The sequence below is a fragment of the Mus pahari genome, chromosome 5 (assembly GCF_900095145.1).
Source record: "Mus pahari chromosome 5, PAHARI_EIJ_v1.1, whole genome shotgun sequence".
Classification (NCBI taxonomy): Eukaryota; Metazoa; Chordata; class Mammalia; order Rodentia; family Muridae; genus Mus; species Mus pahari.
The window spans coordinates 153,901,280-153,928,924 of record NC_034594.1 but is presented as its reverse complement, the minus strand read 5'-3'; the positions used below and the strand labels follow the sequence as shown (position 1 = coordinate 153,928,924).

General features: G+C 42.8%; 1 protein-coding gene across 1 annotated transcript in view; it reads right to left on the bottom strand.

Moving 5' to 3' along the window:
• Window positions 1-27,645, bottom strand: part of Dnah14 (dynein axonemal heavy chain 14) — a 218,934-nt gene that overhangs the window by 70,722 nt on the left and 120,567 nt on the right. The window contains exons 47-54 of the mRNA XM_029538709.1: window positions 26,229-26,357; window positions 21,493-21,630; window positions 18,589-18,756; window positions 17,118-17,288; window positions 12,202-12,369; window positions 11,426-11,518; window positions 2,637-2,834; window positions 1,300-1,461 (exon numbers count right to left, since the gene is read on the bottom strand). Of these exons, the coding sequence (XP_029394569.1) occupies window positions 1,300-1,461; window positions 2,637-2,834; window positions 11,426-11,518; window positions 12,202-12,369; window positions 17,118-17,288; window positions 18,589-18,756; window positions 21,493-21,630; window positions 26,229-26,357 (1,227 nt within the window). The remainder of the gene's footprint in view (window positions 1-1,299; window positions 1,462-2,636; window positions 2,835-11,425; window positions 11,519-12,201; window positions 12,370-17,117; window positions 17,289-18,588; window positions 18,757-21,492; window positions 21,631-26,228; window positions 26,358-27,645) is intronic.

Below are 27,645 nucleotides of genomic sequence, written 5' to 3'. Positions count from 1 at the left end.
CTGTGGCCGAGTCCTTGGTAGGACTGGCTGCAGGACACAGATCCCTTCTTCCTTTTGTTTCCATTGGCCACTTTACAACAAGCCACAGAGCTAGAGTGGTCTCAGTGGACAGCACACTTCTATTACCTCAGAGTCCAACAGGTAGAAACCATTGACATCTCTGGGTAACAAGCAACTGTTTGCCACGAAGTATGGTAAAGCTAAAAACCGGAAAGGCTGCAGGGTTTCCAGGCATCTATTCATCTTGTTTGTTCTCCATCACCTGGATTCTAGCTCTGGGATCTAAAAATGGATGCTCTTTTTAAACTCACTGAATGAACTAAAGGAATTACATACAACTTGAAGATCACGTACAGGATTATAAATATAAATTTACCATGACTGTGGGGCAATGGGCTATGCACAATCTGGTCTCCAGTTGAGCTGAGGTGTGGAACCCCGGGACCCGGTGGTGATAGTTCACCTACATGGGACAGTAGGCGTTCCCTCATGTCTCCTGGAACCCTGGCCCCTGTTGAAGTTACTGGCCCCCACAGCCCCCACAGGAGAACTGTGGCTTTTAGTCACGTACACAATGTCCCAAGCTTCTGACCTTCAGGCTAGACTCCTCCCAGTTACCTAGCAACAACAAGATAACAGCCCACCATAAGAGGGGCTGCTTGGCCCCACCTTACTCTCTCCTCTCCTCTTCCTCTCACTCTCTTCCTCTCTCTGCTCTCACTCTCTTATTCTCTCCCTTCGCTCTCTAACTTCTTACTCTCTAGCCTTTCCTCTCTCTCTCCTTTCCCCCCTTCTCTCCTCTTGGCCATGGCCGGTCTCTCTCTCTTTTACCTTCTCTCTTTCCCCCGCCTTTCTACAATAAAGCTCTAAAACCATAGACTGTTTCTGTTCATCAAGGCTCACTGTGCTTGGACGATGGGATAGGCTTTCCTCTAATGAGCCGTTTCTAATCTCCCGATGGAAGGCCTTCCTGTGCTCTAGTCAAGGCCCGGACTAAGGACTCTCGCCTGCGTGGGAACCTCTCTCCCTCTGCCCTCTCTCCCATAACTCCGGGGCTGTGGGTGTCACACCGGGGCCCTTGGTATCAGGAGCTGCCCTTTGTCCATCCCCCGTCGAGTGGGATCAGTGGCTTAGATGCTCACCTGGGGCCAAGTGGAAAGTGTCGGGCAGCCCTCCCGAGTCCGCCTAACCAGAGCACAGGAGCTCTGGCTGGACGTGGGCTCTTTCCCTCCTCTCTTCCCCTACACCCCCCTTTGCCCACACATGATAACTTGATAAAATCAAGACACAAAACAGTACCTTTTGGAATAATGAGAGTAAATATTTTCTATCTTCTATGCAAGTCGACTGCTCGGCAAACGTTCCGACTCTCATAACGATAGAATCCAGCTCCTCATTTTCAAACATATTAGAAATCTTTCCTGCAGTGATAATGTAGTTCAAATCTTCCAGAAATGACACCTTAAGGGAAACATACATTAACCAGGAGTGAATAAATCATACATTCTATGTTAAACAGATCAAGAAAGTAACCAATACTACTTATGATTTAAAAAAAGCAAAAACAAAAACAAAAACAAAACAAACCTGACATCTTAATCCAGACTTACCAGAATAAGCTTCATCTGCCCACCCATCAATTCAAACATGTCAGGGAGACATACTTGGTACCCAGTGGATACCATGCACCTGGGTACATGGGAGCAAACCAGTCAGGGACCTTGTTTCAAGCAGTTATAAGAAACCTTAATATGCCCACATCTACTCCTGATCAGAGGAAAAGCAAGAAATCGCTTGGTGGAGGTATTATTTTAATTTAAACTAGTCTCTTTCTTTCTCTCCTTTCTCTCCACTAACTTTCATCTCAGCCTTTGGTTTTTGATTTGGTTTTTCCAGAAAACCATCGATGACATAGGGATGGTAGGCACCGTGCATGGTAGAAACAGCATCTTTTGCAACTAGAAAGAAAGACTGTTTGTTGATAAGCCTCAAGCAGATCAGCAGGGCAGAATGTTCAGATTTGGGGAAGGAAGAAAACACAGAAAAGGCAGACCGTTTAGACTTTTATCTAATAAATAGAGAGCTGGAATTAGGAGAAAAAACAGAACAGGGTTTTAAATAATATTTTTAAGTGTATTTTGTCAGAATACAGGTCACGTACAACATCCCTGGATACAATTTGTGCAGAGTAGTGGGGAAGTTTTTGCTTGCAAGTAAACAACAATCATGTAAGGAAAACCCTGATGGTGATGGATAAAGGAGAGGAAAGCCAGGTACCCCAAGCTGCTCCAGCAGCAAAGATTACACACACACATCTGTACATTATCTGTGGCGCAGAGGACAGAAGGAGTTCTGATATGAGGTAGTTGGTTTTGCTACGAGGAGTAATTACTTCTAATCGATTGATTAAGACAGAAATGACAGAGATGGGAAAGACTTGTGCTGTTTGCCTACTCAGAATGGCAGTGTGACTGCAGACACTGCCTGTGGGCTCTGACAGGATGAGCAGAAAGTCTAGCGGGCTGAAGTGGTGAGTGAGCAGGAAAACACACACAAATATGAACCCTCTGGGGTGGGGGTGGGGCACCAGCATCAGCATCACCTCCATCAAATAATGGAGGCATGGGGGCACGTACATGCTCTTCTTGTAAGTTGGTCACCATGACAACTGTGGGGGTCTCTTCCAAGCCTGTTTGAATAAACACCTTTTTAAACATTTCTTTGAACTCTGAGATAGCGTAGTTGTGAGAGATAGGCACTTTGCACACTTTGTATTCTGCCACGTAGCAGGCTATGGTTGCGTACGTTTCCTTCCCGCAGCCGTCAGTTCCCATCTGGACAAGAGAAAGAGGTAAATGCCTGAGTCATGTGTCCTGGCCTTTGAAATTTAGGTCAGTGCAACACTACTTTTTGACAAGGACAAGGCTCAAAGTTCCATTCCCAGTGCACACAAATAAACACCCACAAAAACAAAGGAAGCAATTCCTATGTACTTTCTGGGAATTGATTAATAAGTGTTAGTATAAATAATAATAAAATAAAAATAAGTAATAAAATATAATATAGAGTATTTTGATAGAAATATGCACAGTCAGCATATTTCAGGCTATAAGACAATTATCTACATTTGATACCTTCTTTTAAAATATATGAAATTTTATTTTACTAATAACCTGGAAAATAGCACGAATTGACTCATTATACATATCTGATACTTCATCCATAAGATACTAGAAAAGTATTTCTTTTAGGCAATAATGTTCTTCAGCAATGATGAAGTTACCTTACACATACATCTGTGAACACAGAGCTGAGGATGTAGTGTAATGACTGCTTACCTGACATGCACCAAGCCGTGGGCTGATCCCCCACAGCACACAAAATAGGGCAAAGTGGCATACTCCTGCCACCCCAGAACTTGAGAGGCAGAGGAAGGAGGATCATGAGTTCAATGTCGACCAAGGCTACAAAGGGTGTTCAAGGCTGTCCTGGGATATGTAAGAAAGACCCTGTCTTAAAAAGATCAAAATTGCGAACACCAAGGTTCTGTCTTTAGCTGTGAAGCCCTGTGGTTTTTGACACTTATATAGTATAGTGAATTAATGAGGCACATACAATTCCTTCTTTAGCAAGTGCTTGGCAACCAACCCTTGATCCCTAACATCCCCATGGTTCTGTCCCCCCACCCACAACCTCTGAAATGCCAGGGGCCAGTCAGTCCTGGCAACGGCCAGGTCCCGAGAGGAGATAAGGAGTCAGTGACAGAGAGGTGAGCTGGGCACTGAGTGAGGGAAACCTTGTATCCTGACTGCCTGGCAGTCAGAGTGCTTCTTTATTTATACAGAACGCTGTAGGCAGGGATAGATTCATGTTCCAAAACATAGATGGTATCATTTTCTGGACACGTGCTTTAACTTCCCCTTGGTCATACGTGTAGTCATCACTGACAGACATGACAGACAGAGCTATGTTTACATCAGTTCCCCTCATCAGCCCCATAACCCAAGATTTAAGAATCTTGTGGTCTCAAGGGCACTAGACAGAGAGAAAAATCTTCAAGCCAGCCCGGACAGATTGCCATGTCCCAAGCAAGGGTATTATCAGCTTTTAATGGGCAGAGAGCTAATTGTCATTAGGCCCACGAAAAATCTTCAGGCCAAGGCTGCTGCAGTTATTTTTAATTTCTGCCATGGTGTGATGTTTGTATTTTATAATCTCTGAAGAATTTATCTGTATGTCTAATATTGGTGTTCTTTTGCTCCTGGGTCATACACCACAGTGACCCCACATGAGCTAACTTTTCTAAAAAGGGAGGTCTTGGGACTTTGTTCTTTTCTCTGCAAGTTTAAATCCTTGTGTAGGGCAGAGGTAACTCCAGCCAGTCTAAGTCTGCTGTTTTACTTTTCCTTGAGGGGGACGCCATATGAAGCCCCCAGTCTTATATGCCACACAATTGCCTGAGTGTCTAGTAACAAGAGGCTTATGGCCTGACCTGCTGCTCACTTCACTAGCTCAGCAAACCCTGTTTACCTTCCTAAGTTTACTTTGTTCTGATTATCTTCTCCCTGAGTAAACCCAGGGACCGGTGGATGGCCCAAGAATATCTTGAAGTCAGAGCCTCATAAGGAGATCTCCGGTGTCTCTGAGTCATAACCTCCAGGGTGAGAGGTAGACCTTCAAGTAAGGCCAGATAAGGATATCTCCTTAAAAGTGGGAGGGGTGGTATGCTCAGGACTTTCCTGAGAAAGCCTAGAAGCAGTACTCCTGGGAGAAGGTGTAAATGATTCATTAGGACAAATTTCTATCAATCTAGTATCCCAAGATGTACAAATATTAAGAGACCCCAGGCAGGCACCATGTGGAGATCAAGACCAGAAGTGGAAGACTGCTTCCATTAGATATGACCACGCAACTGAACTGTGATGGAATTGGAATAATGTAAGTATATCTTGTCCCACATTACCTTAGCTCTCACCGCTTCATGGCTTGCGTGTTGGAGCGGTTGGGTGGGTGTTGGTGTGTGTTCATGGCTGCATGTGAGTGGATGGACCCCTATGCTTGCATGTGGAGGCCATGAGTCCACCCCAGGTCTTCTTCAGGAGCCATGTACCTTCATTTTTCAAAAATTAGATATTTATTTATTTACATTTCAAATGTTACCCTCTTCCCAGTTTCCCCTCTGAAAACTTCCTACCCCCTCCCCTCCCCCTGCTTCTCTGAGGGTACTCCCCCACCCACCCACCCACTCCTGCCTCACTGCCCTAGCATTTCTCTACCCGGGGACATCGAGCCTTCACAGGACCAAGGGCCTCCCCTCCCATTGATGCCAGAGAAGGCCCCTTCAGCTCCTTCAGTTCTTCCCCTAACTCCTCCATTGGGGTCCCTGTGCTCAGTCCCATGGTAGGCTGCAAGCATCCGCATCTGTCTTGGTCAGGATCTGGGAGAGTCTCTCAGGAGACAGCTGTATCAGGCTCCTGTCAGCAAGCACTTGTTGGCATCAGCAATAGTGACTGGGTTTGGTGTCTGCCTGTGGGATGGATCCCCAGGTGGGGCAGTCTCTGGATGGCCTTTCCTTCAGTCTCTGCTCCACTCTTTGTCCCTGTTTTTCCTTTAGACAGGAGCAATTCTGGGTTAAAATATTGGAGATGGGTGGGTGGCCTCATTCCTCAACCAGGGGGCCATGCCTAATCTCTGGATATGGTCTTGACAGGTTCTCCTTCCCCTTTGTAAAGTATTTCAGCTAACGTCATCTCCACGGGGTCCTGGGAGGCTCTTGCTTTCCTGGCATCTGGGACTTTTCTGGTTGCTACCCCCAGTGCCACATCCCCCATTGATGCACACCCTGATAAATTTCCTGACCCTCTGTACATCTCTTCCCATACCTGATTCTTACCCTCGTTTCCCCTCCCCTTCTTCTCTTCCTCCTAAGTCCCTTCCACCCTCTACTTCCCTTGATTATATTGTTCCCCTTTCTAAGCATCTACTCTTTGGTCTTCCTTCTTGAGCTTCATGTGGTTCGTGAGTTGTATTGTGGGTATTCCATGCTCTTTGCCTAATATTCACTTATCAGTGAATACATGCCATGTGTGTTCTTTTGTGACTGAGTTACCTCACTCAGGATGATATTTTCTAGATCCATCTATTTGCCTGCGAATTTCATGAAGTCATTGTTTTTTAATAGCTGAGTAGTATTCCATTGTGCAAATGTACCACATTGTCTGTATCCATTCCTCTGTTGAGGGACATCTGGATTATTTCATAACTTGTTAGTTTCACTGAGACTCTGTTTAATATCTGTTTCCATGATTTATTCATTGATGTGAGTGGGGTGTCAAAGTCTTTTACTATTATTGTGTAAGATGTAATGTGTGCTTTGAACTTTAGTAGTTTCTTTTATGAATGTGGGTGCCCTTGTATTTGGAGCATAGATGTTCAGAATTGAGAGTTCATCTTGGTAGGTTTTTCCTTTGATGAGTATGAACTATCCTCTTCTTTATCTGTTTTTGATAACTTTTGGTTGAAAGTTGATTTTATTCAATATTAGAATGGCTACTCCAGCTTGTTTCTTGGGACCATTTGCTTGGAAAATTGTTTTCCAGCCTTTTACTCTGAGGTAGTGTCTGTCTTTGTTACTGAGGTACATTTCCTGTATGTAGCAAAATACTGTGTCCTGTTTACATATCCAGTCTGTTAGTCTATGTCTTTTTTGGGGAATTGAGTCCATTGATGTTAAAAGATATTAAGGAAAAGTGATTGTTACTTCCTGTTATTTTTGTTGTTAGAGGTGGAATTATGTCTGTGTGACTATCTTCTTTTGAGTTTGTTGAAAGATTCCTTTCTCTTTTTTTGGTAGGGTGTAGTTTCCCTCCTTGTGTTGGCATTTTTCCATATATTATCCTTTTAGGGCTGGATTTGTGGAGAGATATTGTGTAAATTTGGTTTTGTTATGGAATATCTTGGTTTCTCCATCTATGGAAATTGAGAGTTTTGCCTGAATTGGCATTTGTGTTCTCTTAGGGTCTGTATGACATCTGCCCAGGATCTTCTGGCTTTCGAAGTCTGGTGTAATTCTGATAGGTCTACCTTTATGTGTTACTTGACCTTTCCATCTTACTGCTTTTAATATTTTTTATTTAATGCATTTGATATTTTGGTTATTATGTGACGGGAGAAATTTCTTTTCTGGTCGAATCTATTTGAAGTTTTGTAGCCTTCTTGTATGTTTATGGGCATCTCTTTCTTTAGGTTAGGGAAGTTTTTCTTCTATAATTTTGTTGAAGATATTGACTGGTCCTTTATGTTGGGAATCTTCACTCTCTTTTATACCTATTATCCTTAGGTTTTGTCTTCTCATTGTGTCCTGGATTTCCTGGATGTTTTGGGTTAGGAGCTTNNTGCATTTTGCATTTTCTTTGACTGTTGTGTCAATGTTCTCTATGGCATCTTCTGTACCCGAGATTCTCTCTTCTATCTCTTGTATTCCATTGGTGATACTCGCATCTATGACTCCTGATCTCTTGCCTAGGTTTTCTATCTCCAGGATTCTCTCCCTTTATGATTTCTTTATTGTTTCTATTTCCATATTTTAGATCCTGGATGATATTGTTCAATTCCTTTTCCTGTTTGCTTGTGTTTTCCTGTAATTCTTTAAGGGATTTTTATGTTTCTTCTTTAAGGACTTCTACCTGTTTACCTGTATTCTCTTGTATTTCTTTAAAGGAGTTATGTCCTTCTTAAAGTCCTCTATCATCATCATGAGATGTGATTTTTAAATTAGAGTATTGCTTTTCTGTGTGTTAGGGTATCCAGGGCTTGCTGTGGTGGGTGAACTGGGTTCTGATGATGCCAATTAGCTTTGGTTTCTCTTATGTTCTTGCCCTTGTTTCTTGCCATCTGGTTATCTCTGGTGTTAGCTGGTCCTGCTGACTCTGACTGTGGCTTATCCTTCCTGTAAGCCTGTATGTCAGTATTCCTTGGAGACCAGTTGTCTCTAGGAGGAATTTGGGTATGGAGAGCTGTGGCACAGGGTCAGCTCCAGGGTGTAGATGGAAACCGAAAGGATCCTGTCCCCAGCTGTTCCTTGGTTCCTATGTCCTGATGGCTCTAGGAGGGTCCCTCTTGGGCCAGGAATTTGAGCAGAAGTGGTGATCTCACCTGTGCTCTCAGGTGTGTCAGCACTCTAGGGAGACCAGCTTTCTTCTGACAGGATGTGTGTATGGAGAGCTGTGGCACAGGGTCAGCTTCAGGCACAGATGAACTCCACCTTCATTTTTGAGACAGGTTCATTTACTGGGAAATGGGAGTTGCTGATCTAAATAGCCTGGCTAGTCAGCAAGCCCGTGTTCAACATTTTACATGGGTGCTGGTGAATAAATTCTTTATGCTTCTGCAGCACACGGTTTAATCACACAGCCATGGTCCAGTCTCAGCTTACTTATTTTATCTCTGAACAATATTCTACAGTACAAGTTATCACATGCTTGTTGTGGTTCATCTTAGTAACTTTTAGGCTTTGGCCATTATGAGTAAAGTTGTTTTATCATTCATGGGCAAGATTGTGTGTGGCTATAAAATATCTAGTATATAGGAGCATGCTTGCAGGATCATATTTCCAGTCTATGTTTAGCTTTGGAAGACATTGCCAAGCCATCTCTCAATAGTAACTGTACCATTTGCTTCCTACCAATAGTATGTTTTGGTAGTCTGACTCCACCTGCCAATTGCTGTGGTTGCTCCCTAGGATTCTGGTTCACTTGGTGCTCAGATGCTGCTATTATCACAGGTTGGTTTCCCTAGGGAGAACTGATTCTGAGAATGTTTTCTTGAGGTCTTATGAAGCATCTGTTTATTTTCAACTGGGCTGTTGGCCCTTGTGACTTTCTTCAAGTAGGATTAGGTAGAATTAAGAATAAACACACACACACACACACACACACACACACACACATATATATATATATATATATATATATATATATATATATATATATTTTTTTTCATTCTGAATCTGCCCTCTATCTATTGCCCAACTCTCTGGCATGTTGTTTAGCCTCTTCTGAGTCTAGAATAATGAGCTAAATAAGTCTAGGTAGCTTTATGTTTCCCAGACACAAATATTTTGCTATAGCTACTCAAAATAGACTAGAGTCTTTGTCTAGCCTTGGTATTGGTATTGCTAGACAGAAAGGGAAATTGGAGATTAATCCCTCTATTTTCTCAAAGAGTCTGTGGAATGTTGGAATAAACACTTTTTTTTTTGTTTTGTTTTTTGTTTTTTCGAGACAGGGTTTCTCTGTATAGCCCTGACTGTCCTGGAACTCACTTGGTAGACCAGGCTGACCTCGAACTCAGAAATCCACCTGCCTCTGCCTCCCGAGAGCTGGGATGAAAGGCCTGCGCCACCAGGCCCGGCTGAATAAACACGTCTTTAAACAGTTGTTAGAATTCCCCAGTGAAGCTGTTTGACTTTGAGATTTTCTTGTGGGAAGTTTCAGAATTTTTAGTTAGATTTCTTTATTTGTGACAGAACCACCAAGACTTTCAAGTTCTTCAATTTTTCTTAGTGTCTGCGATAATTCTCAACTTGGCAAGACCTAGACTCAACTGGGAGACAGGCCTCTGGGCAAGCTTGTGAGGGGATTCTCTTGGTTACATTATTGATGAAGAAAACTCATCTGACTGAGATCCCGGCCTGTGTAAATGGAGAANGGAACCGGAGCAGTGAGCATCCTCCTCTTCTGAGTGGGGATGTCATGTGACCCGCTGCTCCAGGCTCCTGCTGCCCTGAAATTCCTGCTGTGATGAACTCTCTCTGCACTGCAAGCCCAAAGGTAACNTTTCTCCTTGAAATTGCTCCTGTCAGGGTATCTTTATCACAGCAACAGGAAAAGACGCTGAGACAATCTCTATGTGGGAAGACCCCCGTTCATGTAAGTGACCTGACTGACTGTTTGGACCCCTTATGGCTGTAACGGTCGTACTGACTTGACTACTGGTTTTAATAACGTGAGTCTCATCTCATGGCCCTGAGACTCAGAGGGTTTTCTTGATCCTCTAAAGAACCTACTTTCAGGTTTATTAAAATCCTCACTTGTTTTTCTGTTGCCTCTTTTCTACTCCATTAATTATTGTTATTATTATTTTTACTTGCCTTGGGTTTGATTACCTTTTGTTTTTGTAGNTTCCTTTTTGTAGTCTAGGCTACTGGTTTGAAGTTTCTTCAGTATAAGCATTTAGACCTATCGATTTCCTATGGATATCCCTTTAGACATGTATTGTAATTGCTTTCTTTTTTCCAAGGAATTTTCTAATTTGGCGATTTTCAAAATTTATCAAATCTATAGTCACCTTGGAGACAAATGCCAGAGCATGTCTGTGAGGATTTCTAGAGTAGACTAATTGATTTGAGAAGACGGACCACAGTGGGTGTCACCAACCTACAGGCTGGAGTCCCAGGCCACACAGATGGAAAGCCTCATGCAATGCAACGCCACGCTTGGAAGGGACACAACGTCACGACAGCAGCTGAGTGGGGGACAGGTTGACTTTGTACTGTGTTACAGATAACATGTCTGTGTGCTAACTTCTTTTTTCTACCTTCTCATTCCAAACTTTCCTTTTAATTTTGTCATTAATGTCTTTTTAAGAAAGATTGGTTAAGTAAAAATCTAGTTGTTCTGCATGCAAGATAAAGTCCTTTTCTAAAAAAAAAAGTTATAAAATATAAATAAATAGTATCCATAAATAACAAATTAAATAATGTGTTCATATAATTGGCTAAATATTATGGATTAAATTGCTTTATTACATTTGTTGTATGTATGTGTGTGTTTATGCTCCTACACACATTAGTATAGAGGTTCGCAGGAGTAAGTTTTCCTTTTCCCATGTGAGCCCTCAGATCACACGCAGGTTATTAGGCTTAGCAGCAAGCACTTTACCCACTGAGCCAGCTTGCCGGCTTAATAGTGTGGATTTTATTTAGCTTTTCAAAACCTTTTCTCTCTTCTAAGTCTTTGGAAGTTTAAATTAGCTGTCTCGAATTCTCTTAAGAGACAAATTTTTGTGCAATGGCTCTTATTTCTAAATCAATATCCAAGTAGATGTACTATTTTTGAAGTCAGGATCCACCTGTGTAGATAGCAGATTAACGCTAGGATACATTACATGTGGTGGCGAGCACATCTGTTTTAGTTATATCAAGGGCCTTTCCCCAAACAGATAACACGTCCATGTGCCAACTTTTTTGGTTTTGCAAACAATGAAGACTAAGATCTTGCTCTATGACTCTATTATTATTATTATTATTATTATTGGGATTTTTCATAACTTACAGAAGAATACAGCTTCTGTATGTTGATTTTACTGAACTTTCTGAATTATCATTTTGCAACCTTAAAAACATTTGAATTACTTAAATTCCTACCAGTAACATGTGACTTCCTGGCTGTCGAAGGACCCTGGTAGTTCTTGTAATATGCTCTATAGCTTCCTTGAAGAATACAACCGAATGAGACATCTGGCAAAAGAAATATAGCAAATAAACAAATTACAGGTATAGAAAAGTCAGCCGTGCACTAAGGTTTTACATATAAGGAAATGGGAACGAGAGCAACTCTTTTTAGTAGCATGACAACCTAGAGCCAGCTAACAGTTTCCATCGGTGTTTAGAGAAAACACATTTTTCACGAGACATCACTCATCCCTTGGCTAATATTCTGGCGAGCAGACCTGGGGTTGAGGGAACAGGACGAAGAGCAGGGGAGTGGGTTCCAGGTTGCTCTTCTGTTGCTCCGAGTTGACAGCAGATGGGGAGATGACACTCAGGAAATTGCTGGGGTATCTGATTTGACTGGTTCCTCTGTGTCTGAGTGTCTCTGCTCATTACAGCAGTGGAAGAAGAGAGCCACAGCCATCGTGTGTCTCTTACTCTGAACCCTGTTGATATGCTCTCTTGCATTCTTAACTCCACACAGTTCCCTACAGCCTGTCCTTGGAGTCGGATGCTACCAAGACAAAGCATAGCTAGGAGCGCAAAGAACAGACTTCCAAAGCTTCCTGTTTGAAACCAGAGGAAACGTTCTCCCTTCCCCGCCTCAGATACGCACACTTTAAAATGTGTGTTCTATATTTATACATGTACACACACGTGGGCATAGGCATGCTTAACATTCTTCAGGATTTCATGGGATGTGTCTTCACCTCCAGAGATGATGAACCCAACTTCTGTTGGAATTTGGAAAGGATGCTGAGAAGTTTATTGTAGTTATCAGTGTTCTGGTAGATCCTTTTCCGGTGAGGCTTGTTTAGATCCATGAAGTCCACAAATAAAACTGGCTTGTTCATCAGACTCTCATGACTCCAGTAAATCTATAGTGAAACAAGAATTCAATGAGTATTCAATCACTATTCCAATTCCATTGTCTTTACCTTGAAATCCTATCTTTTACTAAGACCACAATCTATCAGTCATAGAAGCTTCTAGTGGTGCAACCTCCGATTCAGGCTCTTAACCCATTTGTGTGTGTGTGTGTGTGTGTGTGTGTGTGTGTTCCTTCGAGCAGACATACTTGTAGCCCCCTCCTCAAAATAGCATTAAAAAATGCTTCTAATAAAATACACTGTTACAAAGGAAGCCAAGAATATTGAAATAGAGTTGTGCCCATGAACTGTCCTCAGAGTTCTGAACTTGGGCCAAGGGTGCTGTGGTTGGAGTCAGGTGCCCTGCAGCTCCGCTGACAATTCTGGGGGAATAACTCTCCCTCATTGGCTGTCAGCTACCAGGCTGTGGCTTTGCACAGCTGCCTTCCTCTTTGCATGTTTTTGGCTCTCTTTCATACCAAGGCGACAAGCTCTCTCCTAGTTGAGCCTCATCGTTGTCCTTTTCTCTAAAACCAGCCAGAATAGATGACTCTTTCCTCACTCATTCACTGCATGGCTGTATACAATGGTTGGCAGACCACCAGCATTCTCTCCTGCGGTTTCTGGTTTAAGGTGGCCATGGGCAGTCTCCACCCATTCCAGTACTCCTTAACATGTGCCTTGCTTGCTGTCTAGACCTGGACATTCCTGATGGACATTCAGGAGTCACTTGCTTAGTCAGTAATGGCTAAGAGGCTATATGACACCAGACGTCCTGTGTTTGAGTGATGATGTCACTTGACCAGCTGGTAACTGTGTGTAACCTTACGGTGCTCCACACTGTTGGTCAAGTGAGGATAATAACAGGGCCTCCATCACAGAGGTGTTAAGAACGAAGTTTAAAGAAGGATCGATGCATCAAGCTCTTGAGTCAGCACCTCATGCATTGAGCCCCCTGTTTAATTAGAGTCATATTTCACTTTCCTAGAAAGGCGACCGAGTGATGCTCACGGCAATAATTCATGCCCTGTGTTCATGAGGACAGTTTAATGTGGTCTTTAATTTGGGGAATACTGGCTGCCTCTGCCACCCATGGGCTGATGGCTGCTAAGGGGAATCTGGTTCCCATGAACTTGCTCCCTCATCAAGCACTGCCTTTGTATCTGCTCCTCACTGTTTCGAGATGTGAAAGCAGTCTTGTGTGTGGCACTTACAGGACAGCCTGGAGTCCTCCCAGGGTGGGAGTAATGAGCTTTCTTCTGATTTTCATTTTGTTAGTCTGTCTATCCCTTCACCCATTCTTTTTAAAACAAAACACTCTTATTACATGTGACATCAGTGGACGACTTATTGGGGGTGGGTTTCTCTCATTCCACCTTTACATGGTTCTAGGGCTAGAACTCAGGTTGTCAGGCTTGCAGGGCAAACACTCACCTGCTGAGCCAGCTGGTCAGCCCCATGCCTTCCTTCTTTACTCGTTCAACCTAGATATATTTGTTGAATGCTTATATTAAACTGAATTCCAGAGATTTATTAAGAAATAAATCAGTGATTCTGTCCTCATGAAGCATGTAGACTGGAAAGAGCTAAGACAGGTCTGTGATAGGAAAGTCCAACAGTATTACAACATACAAAGAAGAATCTAGAAGGAGGCTGGCACTAGCCAGAAAAGGTTACCAAAATGTCAAAAGTATGCGCTGAATTTAAAAGCCGATCCACACTGTAAATCAACAATTTGTAGTTTCATATATGTAGGTAATACGATATCTTTACAATGTGAGATAATAACTAAACATGCATCACTGTGTCCAACAGTTCTCACAGACTTCTCCATCCTGTGTAAGAGAGGCACCATTGTCCCGTTCTTCCTATGCCCACCTTCCCTGCTTCTAAGTGGTGGACCTCTTTAGACTTTGCTCACAGTGGGACTGGTCTTTCTGAGTCTGCATTATCTCAGTTAGTGTGATGTCCATGACCTGAGTCTTGAACAATGGCCATGGCCAGGGATGAGCCACGGGAGGGGACTTGCAGCTGTGAAGGTGGAGGTTGTGGAGAATATGCTGTCTTCTGGTTGGAATGCAGGGGTATGCGCTCAGATTTCTGGCATACATGCAGGCATGGCACTAAGGCCAACATGACGGCATCTTGATGCTAGAGAGGGTGTGATGAACTCTGATGAGGAATGGCGTCCAGCATGTTGAATATTTCACAGTCCCAGGGAGCATGACGCAGGGTTAGAAGTCTAAACCTGTAGACTCAAATCTCTCTCTTAAGGTTCATGTTATTTTCACCAATTTCCTCGCCTGTATTTAAAATGTAAGCGGGCTAGAGAGATGGCTCAGTGGTTAAGAACACTGGCAGCTCTTCTGAGATCCTGGGTTCAATTCTCAGCACCTACACGGGGGGGGGGGTAGGCAGGGGGACCTCAAATCTGTCTATAACCATTGTTTTATAGGATCTGATGCCCTCTTGTGGTGTACAGACATGCATACAGATGACACCCATATACATTTAATGAATAAATTATAGATGTAAGAGTATTTTTTCAGTATCATAATAGCTTAGGTGTATCACTATGTATTAGAAACAACTCTAAATTATCTTCACCAACCCTACATCTGACAGAGGGCCAACAGCCAAAATTTATAAAGAATTCAAGAAGTTAAACATCAACAACCCAACCAACCCAATTAAAAAATGGGGCACGGAGCTAAAAAGAGAATTCTCAACAGAGGAATCTCAAATGGCTAAGAAGCGCTTAAAGAAATATCCAAAGCCCCTAGTCATCAGAGACATGCAAATCAAAACAACTCTGAGATTCCATCTTACACCAGTCAGAATGGCTAAGATCAAACACTCAAGTGACAGCACATGCTGAAAATGTGGTGCATCTACACAATGGAATATTACTTAGCTATCAAAAATAAAGATGTCATTTATTTTGCAGGCGAATGGATGGATCTTGAGAATATCTTCCTGAGTGAGGTAACCCAGCCCCAAAAGGAAACACATGGTATGTATTCACTTATAAGTGGATATTAGTCATAAAATATAAGATACCCCTGCTACACTCTACAGACCCAAAGAAGCTAAACAAGGTGGAAGGCCCAAGCAAGGATGCTTGAATCTCACTTAGAAGGAGGAATAAAATAGTTCATGGAGGTTGGGAGCTGGGTGGGAGAGGAAATGGGGAGGGGAGTTATGGGGAGTAGATTCAGATCATATGTGGGGAGGGACAGGAGGAATGGCTAGATGGCCATGAGAATGAATGGAAATCTACAACTGACAGGGGTTGGGAGGTAGGGGGCCTCTCCAGATAGAGACCTGGGATTAGGGAAGTGCCCAAGAATCAATAGGGGTGTGTTTAGCTGTGACTCATAGCACTGGCGATATGGGACCTCATTGGAGCAATAGGGACACCAACCCACCCACAAAACTTTCAACCCAAAATTTGTCCTGTCTACATGAAATTCAGAGATGGGGATGGAGCAGAGACGGAGGGAATGGCCACCCAATAACCAGCCCAACTTGAGACCCATCCCATGGGCAAGCACCAACCCCTAACACTATTAATGATACTCTGTTATGCTTGCAGACAGGAGTCTAGTGTGACTGTCCTCTGAGAGGCTCCGCCCAGCAGCTGACTCAGACAGATGGAGACACCCACAGCCAAACAGTGGAGCTTGGGGATGCTTATGGAAGAATAGGAGGAAAGACTGTGGGCCTGAAGGGAATAGGAACTCCACAGGAAGACCAACAGAGTCAACTAACCTGGACCCTTGGGGCTTTCAGAGACTGAACCACCAACCAAAGAACATATACAGGCTGGACCTATGACTCCTACACATATATAGCAGATGTGCAGCTTGGTCTTCATGTGGGTCCTGAACAACTGGAACAGGGGCTATCCCCAAAAGCTGTTGCCTGTCTGTGGGATATGTTCTTCTAGCTGGGCTGCCTTGTCTGGCCTCAGTAGGAGAGGATGCGACTATAGTCTCATAGAAACTTGATGTGCAACGGTGAGGGGATACCCAGAGGGGGCAGGAGGAGAGGCTGGGGGGTAGGGGAAGGATTGTGGGGGGGGTTGACCAGGAGGAGGACTGTGAGTGGGTTGTAAAGTGAATAAGTAAAATAATAATATATAAGTAAATGAATATTATAAACGGTGAATTTGTTATAGTCTCAGAACTATGAATATACATGTGCACACTTAAATATTCATATGCAGACATATATTTACATGTTTGTTTATGTGCATGTTTATATGAGTAGAGCTCTGTGGATTTAGTCTGTCTTCTACAATTGTTTCAATACTGTTTAGCTGTGCCCTTACCATCCCCCAGCCTACGCACTGCCTGCTGAGCCACAAGACTCCATTCAAGATAGTTGACTATGCTTTTCTCTGTGGCCTCGTTAAAGAGACACCGAGGAAGCTATAAGTCAAGGGGATGGAGAGAGAGGAGTGTGGGCATCTTCAGTGGGCAGTTCTGCAGGCCCCGGAGAGAGAGGAACAGAGCCGAGGCCCTGAGAGGCCAGAGTTGTGGACAGAGGAACCAAGACTTGATTGTTTTCCTCATAGTTCAAGCTTTGCTCTCACACATCTTTAAGTAACGCATGGAATTCTTAAAACCAAGTTGCTTTCATTAGTATTAGAGATATACCTGAGGACTTTCATAAAACAACACTGTGTGTGTGTGTGTGTGTGTGTGTGTGCGCGCGCGCGTGCAAGATTCCACCTGAAATGTTTTCCAATGCACCTGCAGATGATTCTGGAGCTCTGTTGACAGAAGCTGGTAGAAAAGGCTTTTCTCGCTGTGATCAGTCAAACGATCATGAAACACGCGGCTGGCTTCGTGAACTAGGAGCAGAGCAGCCATCTCTTTGGAGTTAATTACATTCTTATCTGCCTGCATCAACCCTAGCAGAAGCTGAGAGACCAAAAGGTAACACATGACCAACATTTGCTGGTGTATGCTATATAAACACATAAACATTTCTGGTGTATGTTACATAAACACATTCGCTGGTGTATGCTATATAAACATGTAAACATTTGCTGGTGTATGCTAATAAACACATAAACATTTCTGGTGTATGTTACATAAACACATAAACATTCGCTGGTGGATGTTACATAAACACATAGACTTTCCAAGGTAAGATTCATTGATTTCTGTAAGTGACAATCTGAATGTTTTTATGGGACAGGGGAGTTAAAGCCACAGAAAATTGCTACAGGACGACTTGATAGTGTCTCAGGAATCTCTGAGAGGGGCTTACCAGGATCAGAAGCCGTAGCTGGGCAGATGTTGCCAGCACGGGTCACAGGGAGGGACTTTTAATTAAAAGCTTTTGTTTTTTGTTTTTTCTTTGAGACAGGGTCTCACTCTGCAGCTTTCTTTGGCTTGCCTGTAAACCAGGCTGACCTCAAACTCAGAGATCTTCCTGCCTCTGCCTCCCGAGTGCTGGGATTAAAGGCGTGCACCACCATGCCCGGCTCTGTGAGGTGCTTTCTAATATTGATGTATTCAACATTTTATGTTTAGATTAAGAACACCCGTGCAAATCAGGGCCGACCTTCTACAGCAAGGGGAGAAAGATACTGTATTCAATTCTTTCTTTCTCTCCTTCCCTCCCTCTCTCCCTTTCCTCCCTCCCTCCATCCTTCCTCCTTTTTTGTCTTTTAAAGACAAGGTTTCTTTGAATAGTCTTGGCTGTCCTGGAACTCAATTGATCTCCCTACCTCTGCTTCCCAAGTGCTGGGATCAAAGGCACGTTCCACTATGCGTGGCTCCTGGGTAAGTGGTTAACTCACAGATGTGCATGAAGTGCTTACATAGATTCACTTCCTTGCAGCCACAGGAAACTCTCCCAGACAAAACCAAACCCAATCCCACACTATGACCTTGCCATTTCACCCACACTATGACCTTGTCATTTCCTCTGTGCAGGGTCCCAGCTAGTCCTCTCACCGCCTCACTGGGCGCATTAATGGACCCTCTGCTTCAAATTATGTGAACAGTTCCCTTCAGTGGACATTGTGTGTGGCACACATTGCCAATGTGAATGTCCATTTTCATACCTTCTGACAATCTGGTGTGGGTAGTACCAACAGAGAGGGAGGAAGGGAGGGAGGGAGGGAGGGAGGGAGACAGAGACTCAATGCAGTAAAACTACATCTCAATTTAAATGTTAAAAATAAGCTAGAAAACGAATTTCACAACAAACCTTAAACATGTCTCGGGGATTAAATATATAGTGGCATTTGGTTGGCGTTGGCAAAAGTTTCTTACAGACTTCATAATATATTGCCAGGGAGCACAACACAATTTGATCTCTGCATTTCTGAACCTCGTTTACGAAGTTATGGATGGAGAAATACATTCCCAAATGAGCCTTTAAAGAGAGAATTTTATCTTTAGTTACACATGTAAATGTAGGCTGGGGCTAATTTTACTAGGACGGCGGCATGAGTGCAAAGGTGCCCTGGGTGTGGGCGCCACAGACGATACCAGAGATCATAGTTTGTCACGTGGCCTACAAGGGATGTAATGTGCATTCTCTGGGGACAATTTGGTGGCCCACCTCTGAGCACATCACATGTGGTATTCTCTCATCGTCTTGCTTGCCAGAGAGGCAAGTGATAGAATGTTACCTCATCTGGATGGCTATACACATAGCCTTTCTTTGGAGAGTCCAGAAGGTCCTCATCGGAAAAATGGCTCAAACTGAAGTACAGGGGAATTTATACATCTGATGTGTGAGGCTGCATAGAATATAGTAACTGTCTTCAAAATTAATCTTGCATTTCCTTTCTTTAGAAGCTTTAAAGGTGGGGCTGGAGAGATGACTCAGTGGTTAAGAGCACCGACTGCTCTTCCAGAGGTCCTGAGTTCAACTACCAGCAACCACATGGTGGCTCGCAACCATCTATAATGGAATCCAATGCCCTCTTCTGGTGTGTCTGAAGAGAGTGACAGTGTACTCACATATATAAACTAACTAAATAAATAAAAGCTTTAAAGGTATATTAGAACCAATTTCCTACAAACCCCTTGTGATTCTGATGCAGGTGACCACAGGCTACACCTAAAAGAACAACTGCTTTAGAAGAAAGTCCATGTGTGAGCCAAGCCAGGCTGGCGGAGGAGATCCTGCCTCTTAAGAGAAAGTTCATGGATTGGAACACAGAGTGCTCATGCTTAAGCGGTAGTGACCAAGCTCTGTGCCAGATGCGCAGGACCTCAGTCAGGAGAAATCACCTCTCTCTCGGGACTGCATTGGATACATACCACACACATTTCTTATCAACAGTCAAAGTGATTTCAATATTGAGATGAGTCAGAATAGTCCAGAAAATACAGGAGAAATAATATTTGTGAAGACAAGAATACTTTCTCAGCGTTAGTGGCCTTAAGTCTCATACTTCTCCATATAATGATCTGTTTTTTTTTTTTCCAAGTAGAAGGTGAGCTAGGTGGGAACCTGTGCATATCAGTGTATATCCTGTGCATATCCTGTGCATATCAGTGTATATCCTGCCCTGACAGTCAGGTATGGAGCTGGGACACAGATGGGAGGGCCAGAGGCTGAGGCTCTCTAGTCACTGACTCTCTCTTCCTGGGCTGGTGACTTAACCCTTTCTTGCTCTCCTCCTAAGGCCACAGGCTGATGGCTTCTGGCAATGGACTTCTGCTGACAGCAGCAAGGGATTGAGTAAAGAAACTTAGTTACTGGGGCTCTTGACTCAGGTACCTCTCACTGGCCAGGCAAGGGCTCTATGTTCATTAACTCTTTGTGAGCCGGAGAGAAAGGGAAAGAAAGAATGAAAGGGCACACACACAGACATACGCACTCTGGAGAAAGCAGAAAAAGGGCTACGTCAAGCCTTTATTTTTGCTTTCACCTTTCTATAGATTTTTACACCAAAGTCTTCTATGTGAGAAAAAAAATTACCTCATAGATAAAATGTTACACAAACCGGAGTTATGGCAGAATGTAGATTATAAATTCAAAGCAGTGTTTCATTCTATAAGTTCATTATAAATTCAAAGCAATAGTTTTACATGGCCTTGCTTTATTATAGTGCACACCTGTGGCTTCATACTTGGACCTGACTTAGAATGAATTTTTGTTTGTTTGTTTGTATGTTTTCTTGATCATTAATGTGTCCTGAGCCTGTTTTCTTTTCCTAGTGCAATTAGTTTATGACACGCGAAGGTTTACAGAACTCTACTTGCAGCTTGTATTCTATAGGGGGTTTGGGAATACTTGTATCTGTTTACAAGTTCTCTAAAAATCATTATTAGGAATTATGAAATCATCAATTCATCTAAACAGCATTACTACACAAAAGTATATCTTCATATTGATTCTGTACGAAGTTTGCTCAATAGGGTGGATAAATACCTAGGAAATCATTAAGCTATGTAGTAGGGACATGAAAGGCCTATCAGCAGAGAGAAGCAATTCTGGGACAAAGTCTTCAGGGTCTTTGCCTCTCAGAGCTCACCCATCCCAGCCGTGCAAAACAGTGGGCCATGTCCAGAAAATTCACTGGCTTGCCATAGCCTTTCCTAATGGCTTCTCTCAGGGAAGATAGGGTTTATTTTATCTTATAGTTCATAGACCATCATCCAAGGAAGGCTAAGGCATGGACTCAGGGCAGGAACCTGGAGGCAGAACTGGCACAGAGGCCATGGAGTGGGTGCTGCTTATTGATTTGCTCTTCCTGGCTCACTTAACCTGCTTTCTTATACACCCTAGGACCATTTGTGCAGGGGTGGCATTACCCACAGTGGGCTGGGTCCTTCCACATCAATACCAATCTAGATCACACGCCACTTTCTAATCCCAGCATGTGGGAGCCAGAGGCAGGTGGACCTCTGAGTTCCAGGCAAGTCTGGTCTACAGAGTGAGTTCCAGGATAGCTAGGGCCATGTAGTAAAACTCTTTTTCAACCCCTACACACAAAAAGAGAAGATACACTATTCCCAGGTATGTCTAGGCTTGTGTCCTGTTGACGGAAACCGACCAGTGTAGTAGAGTACTATAGCATTCTTGAGAGCCTGGTTCTGTCCTAGTGGAGGGAAGCATGGAGGGGAGGAAGGGGAGGGAGGCCGGATACATCACCTGAAATACTGTGCATAGGGCACTCTGTGGAGGATGAGGCAACACCAGCGTGGAGAAGTGTTTGAGGAGACGGGGACTGACCTCCTTCCCACTGGCAGAAGAGGTACAAGCAGCAATTAGAGAGAGATCCTGAATATTCTGTGGGAAGAGTTTTAAAGGAGAATGCATCTGTAAGAAGTAAAATAAATATCCACATCCCAGCCCCAAGCAGAAGAATTTAGGCAGACATTTAGGTTACTATTTACTGTAAAAAAATTACAATGGTAATGGAAACCTGTGTTCTTAAAGGTAACATGCCAATAAATGTAACTTCAAGCTACTTCTAGCAGCCTTTCTAAATGCCATCAGGAAGTAGCCCATTTAAAAAAATGACAGTCACTTCCAAATGTGGAACTATTAGAAGAAAACACAGGGGAATACATCATGACACTGGCCTGGGAGCTCACAAGCACAAGACTAACATAGACAGGTGGGATTATCCTAAGCAGGAAGTTCCAGCACAGCACAGTAGTTGACAGACTTTGTAAGCAGACGTTGGCAAAGGGTTACCATCTAGGGTATACAAGGAACTCAAATAGCCCAAGAGCCCTCCTACCATAAACAATTCAATTAAAATTTGGGAAACATTTTAACAAAAGAAAACATGTAAACAGCAGGTAAATGAAAGTAAATGGGGCATGCATCCTTGACCATCAGGGAGAGTCAAATAAAAACAATCATGAGATATCATTTTATCCCAGTTACAACAGCTACCAGCAGAAAGACAGGAAGTAGAGACTGCTGATGAGACTGCTGATGAGGGACTGGAATTAGCACAGACATTAGGAAAAACAGGGCATAGGCTCCTCATTAAAATGGAATTACTACATGTTCCAATGATCTCACTACTGAATATATATATTCATACACACACATTAAACAGAGATCAAATCAGCATATAATATATAGCTGCATTCACTGCACTATTAGCAACAGAAAACAAAAACCAGAATCAATTTAAGGGTCCACTAACGGATAAAGAAAATATGGTGTATATGTGCAATGAAATTCCACTAAATCTTAAGGAAGTCCTGTCACTTAAAACAACACAAATGATCCCAGAAAACTTTTGCTAAGCAAAATAAGCCAGACACAGAAAGACAAATGCTGCATGATCTCATTAATTTGGGAGATCTAAAAATGTAATACCAGACATTTCCCACTAATATTTCTAACTATAAATGTTTTAATTCCCCAATTAAATAATGTAGACTTGTAAGTTGGATATTGTCTTGTAAAAAAAATACAGCTGACTCACAAAAGAAACTCTGAAAGAAAGTATGGAAATTAATCAAACAACAAATGAAAGTAGAAGCCATTCTGGCATAACTATCTTGATAGCTGATGAAGTCTATGTCAGCGAAAACCCATCAGAAGAGATACAAGACAGCTGTCATATATTAACAAATGAGCAATAGACCTAGAATCTGTAAAAATTGTACATACATATTCTTTAAATATTGTGACTTTAATAAAACATTAATGGACATAAAGGACAAATAGTTTCTGATATAATGACATTGCATGATGTCAACAACACACTCTCATCAATAGGTCAATAAGGGAACTTCAGAATAACCTATACCACAGATGACATGAATTTAACAGACATTTGCAGAACAGTTCAAACAACAGCTGTGAAATCCATATTACTTTCAACAGCATCTGGAACTTTAAAAAACTGTCCACACTTTAGCCCATAAGGCAAGTCTCAGCAAAATGCAAATGCATTGAAGTAATTTTTTTATGGGGCTATCATGGAATAAAATCAGACACAAGAGAAACACCAGAGATTAAACTATATACTCTCCAATGACCAGTGAGTAACTAGAAGAATCAGAGTGAAAATAAAAACCTTCTTAGAATCAAATGAAACTGAAAGTTCAGCTCATCAGAGTCTTTGGGATGCAATGAAGGGAGCTGCTGAAGTGGAGTTTGTAGCTGTGAATGTTTATATTAAAAAACCAAGAGGAGAAAGTAGAGAGGGGAGTGAATTATAAACCCAAAATAACTATACACATGTATGAAAATACTGTAATGAAACGCCTTATTTTGTATGATGTCTTAAAAGGAATAAGAAATAAGAATCAGATCAAATCAATAGCTTAATGATGCATCCCGAAGTCTTAGAAAAACAAAAACAAGCCAAACGCCAAAGTAGCCAGTTAGGAAAAGGCAGTTCTTCAATAAACTGTCTCAGGAAAACTGGAAAGGAACATGTAGAAGGAAAAAAGAAACCCAGCCCCATAGTAGTACAGTTTTATTTAGTTATAAAGAAGAGTGGGCCTGATATAGCTGTCTCCTGAGAGGCTCTGTCAAAGCCTGACAAATAGAGGTGGATGCTCACAGCCAACCATTGGACTGAGCACAGTGTCCCCAATGGAGGAGTTAGAGAAAGGATTGAAGGAGCTGAAGGGGTTTGCAGCCCCATAGGAGGAACAACAATACCAACCAACCAGGCACTCCAGGGCTCCCAGGGACTAAACCACCAACCAAAGAGTACACAAGGAGGGACCCATGGCTCCAGCTGCATATGTAGCAGATGCCTTTCGGGCATCAATGGGAGGAGAGGCCCTTGTTCCTATGAAGGCTTGATGCCCCAGTGTAGGAGAATGCCAGGGCAGGAAGATGGGAGAGGGTGGGTGGGGAACACCCTCATAGAAGCAGAGGGAGTGGGGATAGGTAGGGGGGAGTTGGGGGTGGAAACCAAGAAAGAGGATAACATCTGAAATATAAATAAAGAAAATATTTAATAAAAAAGATTAAAAAGATAAAAAATAAGAAGAGTGAATTGGGGCTGGATATGTCTTCATGGTTAGGAGTGCATATCTCTCTTGAGCAGAACTGAAGTTTGGTTCCCTAACCCACATTCTACAGCTCACAAGTACCAAGGGATCCAAGCAGCACCCACTTCTGACCTCCACAGGTAACTGCAGTTGGGTATACATACCCATACAGATATGAACTCAACACACATAATTAAAAATAAAAAAACAGAAAAATGAAGTCAAATCATTTGAAGGGCAGTAGGAAGAACCAAAGGTCACTATTACACAAAGACAAACACACAAAGGAAAATATTGTGTTTTCTAGATTCAAATATAAATCACACACACACACACACACACACAGAGAGAGAGAGAGAGAGAGAGAGAGAGAGAGAGAGAGAGAGAGAGAGAGAGAGAGAGAGAGAGAGAGAGAGAGAGAGAGAGAGAGAGAGAGAGAGAGAGAGAGAGAGAGAGGAATGTATAAGGGGCCCATGAGAGGAGAAGGAAGGGTATGAACGAATAGGGGAGGGAAAAATTCAGATTTGACATGAAAACACAAGTGGAACTATTTGGGGGGAGGGAGGGAAGAGGGAAGGGACCAAGGTGAAGGAGGAGGGAGAGGGAGGAAGAAGGGAGACAAGTCAGAGCGGTACAAAGTATGAAAATGTTCAAATGAAACCCATTGTTTTGTATGCTAATACGACATCAATTAAAATACAAAGTAGGATCCTGTATATCTCACTAAAGAAAGGTGATTTCAGAGGACTGTGAAGGGTAGCAGGGACAGACATGGGGACAGGCTGGACAACAGACACCACATTATAGACAGCAGGGAAAATTCTAGAGTCCTACTTTGCAACTGAGTAACAACCCTACTGCACATCCCCAAATCACTAGGTGAGAGGATCTCTGGCTGCCATTCTTTAAAGGCAATGATAAATGTTTGGGGTGACTCATGAGCTAAATGCTCCAATTTCATGGTTGCATTGCGTATAAATATAGCAACATGTCATATTGTACCCACGGGTATGCCCAATTATTCTACATAAATTAAAAAATAAAATTATACAAGCAGAGAGGATGCTGTTGGGGAGTTGAGTGATCTCAGGAATGTATCTGTGATGGCCTGGGATGAACAGATGCTGGAGGCAACATTGTTATGATCCTGATCCACCACAAAACCACAGTGTGGTGCTGGGTAGAGCCAGAAAGGAATCTGGTCTATCCTGATGGGGCATTGTTGACACCCCTGTTTCTTCCCATGTCCATGCCAGGGCTGCAGAAATCACACCAAAGATCTGTTGCTATGACTATTCTCTGGTCACTTCAGAGATTTTGTTCAGGGTGTGTGATCCAGGACCCACCTTTTTTTGTTTGTTTTGTTTTTTTCTCTCCCTGTGTTTTTCACCGTTCCCAAATTGTCCCTGGAGGACTGCATTGGGGAGGACTGCATTGGGGAGGACTGCATTGGGAAGGACTGCATTGGGGAGGACTGCATTGGGGAGGACTGCATTGGGGAGGACTGCATTGGGGAGGACTGCATTGGGGAGGACTACACTGGGGAGGACTACACTGGGGTACCTTCTCTCTGCTTTAGGTGGACTATAATTCAGACAGTCTGGCTGGTGTCCAAGCCAATGTCCTAATGAGCACACTTCATCTGGGATCCTGACTTAAGTCTGTTTGAGACATCAGACTATTTGCAGTACAGTCATCTCATCTTCAGGGGAGAGATCGGAGATCAGATAGTTAACATTGGCTGAGTCAGTTTTGGAACGAAAGGCTTTTGATTTCCAGAGAAAGAATCCAATTAGGGCTGTCCATTAGCATTAGCAAGGTCACCTAAACAGGCTTTCTCTGTTCTTCCCTCAGGATGCTGTAAGCGTTCAGGAATATTTAGTGAGGAGAAAATCTTAGCACATATTGTACCTTCCACATGTTCCTTTCAGTGTCATAAACACCTCCCATATCTAATAACTGTCTGATCAACTCCAGGGGCGGCTGTGCTCCACATGCGTCTACTATCGGCATATTCAAGTCATCAATAAATACGACAATCTTAAGGGAGACAGAATGTTTCAATAAATTAATTAGTACAACCTTTTAGAAAATTATAAGTTGTGGATATTAATTTTGATACTGCTCAAGACCGAAACTGTATGCAATAACCTGCCTTTAAAGACTAAAGAACAGAAGATCAAATTGATTTTGCAGATGTGGTCATGGAGGGCAGTGAGTGCCCCAAACAGCAGGAACTCTGCCCAACTCGGCCCCTAGAAGGCCTGCACAATGCTCTCAGGGATGATTTGATGCTGATAACTGCAGTTTGGTAGCTTAGCTGCAGCGCTTACTTCAGAGTGTGCCAAGTACTAAGCGTATTCTTATCATGGGCTTGCTTTTGGCTTTGCTATAGAATTTGGCTTTTTCTATTTCATACACACTCTGGGTTGGACAGGAAGTTTAGAAACACATTCCAGTTTGTAAATCTGTATTACTTTTTGCCTAGGAAAATATTATGCAGCCAAGTGTAATGATTATAAACTCTATGTAATAAATTCTTTTGATTGTTTTTATGTCTTGTGAAACCAAGATACAGAGAGCTGCTTTAACTTTTGAATTGTTAACTGTTGTTGTTGTTGTTGTTTAGGGAGCAAAATGTTTCCTCTCCTCTAATACAGTCTAGCAGCCTTGTTTCTTGCCTGCATTCTTGCCTGCATTTTCTAATGGTGTGATTATAAGTTGCAGAAACCCTTTCAAAATCCCTAAAGTTTATTTATGTGAACAAAGATCTATCAGTTCTATCCGATCTTCAGTTGAAGTCAACGGACTCTGAAGCAAACGGCTAAGGTCTGCTAAAGGTGGCAGGGCAATGCGTGCAGGGGCTCGTAGGGGCCCATGCAGGCTTATTTATGAATCTTGGGAACCTCTTGAACCTGGGCTAATTTCATAGTATTGAACGGGAGTCAGTGATCACAAATTCCAATTGCGACTCAGACAGTAAATGGACAGCGGATTCCATGCCAAGTAGACTGGAGGTGAGAATAAGAGCATCCGGTGCTCCAGTCTCTGTGTCTGTGGGTTCTAGAAGTCTCTCTTTCTCTCAAAGCTGCATGCAGAAGAAGAAAATGAGCTAGAAGCTATAGCAACAACACCTCAGTGGCTAATTTAATTTCCAGCCAATCTCTATCCAGATTTTGACTTACTCTTCTGGTCTTAGTAAGTCCCACCCAGGACAACTAACTCACTGTACCGGAAGAGAAGTGCACTGATTTGAAGATCAAAGCACCTGTTTCAATGGAGTCTTTCAGCAGTGCCCAGGAGTGTGCATTCTCCTTTTTGCTAACTA